Source organism: Priapulus caudatus, unplaced genomic scaffold (assembly GCF_000485595.1).
Source record: "Priapulus caudatus unplaced genomic scaffold, Priapulus_caudatus-5.0.1 Scaffold435, whole genome shotgun sequence".
NCBI classification, from domain to species: domain Eukaryota; kingdom Metazoa; phylum Priapulida; class Priapulimorpha; order Priapulimorphida; family Priapulidae; genus Priapulus; species Priapulus caudatus.
This window is the reverse complement of record NW_014577496.1, coordinates 144,138-145,642: the sequence shown is the minus strand read 5'-3', so window position 1 is coordinate 145,642 and position 1,505 is coordinate 144,138. Positions and strand designations below refer to the sequence as shown.

General features: G+C 47.8%; 1 protein-coding gene across 1 annotated transcript in view; it reads right to left on the bottom strand.

Moving 5' to 3' along the window:
• Nucleotides 1-729: 729 nt before the first annotated feature.
• The window catches only part of LOC106810364 (serine/threonine-protein kinase unc-51-like), a gene marked incomplete in the record, with an annotated part of 40,383 nt that continues 39,607 nt past the window's right edge, over nt 730-1,505 (bottom strand). Inside the window, 1 exon segment of the mRNA XM_014813687.1 lies at nt 730-1,024. Coding sequence (XP_014669173.1) covers nt 841-1,024 — 184 coding nt within the window.

Below are 1,505 nucleotides of genomic sequence, written 5' to 3'. Positions count from 1 at the left end.
GAGGAGGAGGATGTGGAAGAAGGAGGAGGAGAAGGAGGAGGAGGAGGAGGGAGAGGAGGATGTGGAAGGAGGAGGAGGAGAAAGAGGAGGAGGAGGAGGAGGGATCTGTGTCGCGTAGAGCCGGCGGCACAGGCCTCCGCTTCACGCGCGCAAGTCTGCTAACGAGCGTTGCCACGGCGACGACACGCTGACGTGCACGGCGAACCTAATTCCAAAGGTCTCGACGAATTCGTCGAATTGATTTACAAATGCATTCGATCGATCGGATGCTGGACACTGAATATGATTCGATTCTCAGAGTGATGTCACGAGATGCCATCGTATAACATGAGATGATTAATTGTGAGATAATCGCCAAATTATTACAGGTGCAGCGACGTCATCTGTTGTTGTCGTTTCCAAACGGTGCTGTCCATTTATATACGAGGCCCTTATACACAGGTAACCCTGTATTACCGGTCACCGTTACAGAACGGGCCCCTGCTTACAAAGGTCACCTTCCGCATTTCCCTCCAATTAATAGACGAGTGATTTAAAGAGCAGTGACAACACTGATAGTAGTGATTCAATAGCTCGAAGCCACCTCTACGGAAACAAACATCCGTCTTTAAATCGAACACTCGTGGCATTTACAGCACGCGACCTTTATACGCAGGGACCGACCGCACGCTCGCGCACGCGACAGAGCCCGTAAGGACGCAAAGGTGAGAGCCAGGGAAAATTTTTTTTTTACGGGAGCTCTTTTTCAAGTCTATGGAAAAAATAGCTCCCGTCAAAAATGTTACGGGAGCTATTTTGAGCCTCACGGGAGCGATTTCGGAGGTTTGAAGAGCGAATCGCTCATCGCTCCCGTATATTTTTTACCCTGGTGAGAGCACAAAGGTACATACTGGCTTTGGTCGGCGATTGCTGTCGGATGAAAAGATGGTTGAAGAAGTCGTCAAACTCGATGCGATCTCTCGCGTTTCTCTTCAGTAGTTTGAAGAGGAGATCCTTCAGGTCAGGTGACGTGCCCGGCGGAATGCTGCGAGGCAAATTCACGCGACGTTAAGTCAATCACGATGGTAAGTCAAGTACGACAAGTCAAATGTGAAGTCTCGCACGATGTTAAGTCAATCATTAGGTCTTGCACGCTGTTAAGTCTCACACGACATTAAGTCAAATGTTAGGTCTCGCATGATGTTAAGTCAATCATTAGGTCTTGCACGACGTTAAGTCTCACACAACATTAAGTCAAATGTTAGGTATTGCACGACGTTAAGTCTCACACGACGTTAAGTCAAACGTTAGGTATTGCACGATGTTAAGTCTCACACGACGTTAAGTCAAATGTTAAGTCTCACACGACGTTAAGTCAAATGTTAGGTCTTGCACGACGTTAAGTCTCACATTAATTCCGGTCGCACTGGCAGCGAAAGATTCCGAATGCAGCTTGCTCGTGAGCATTTCGGCTCGGTTTCATCATCAGCATCTTTCCGATTGCAATTACAAATATCTGCGAGCAG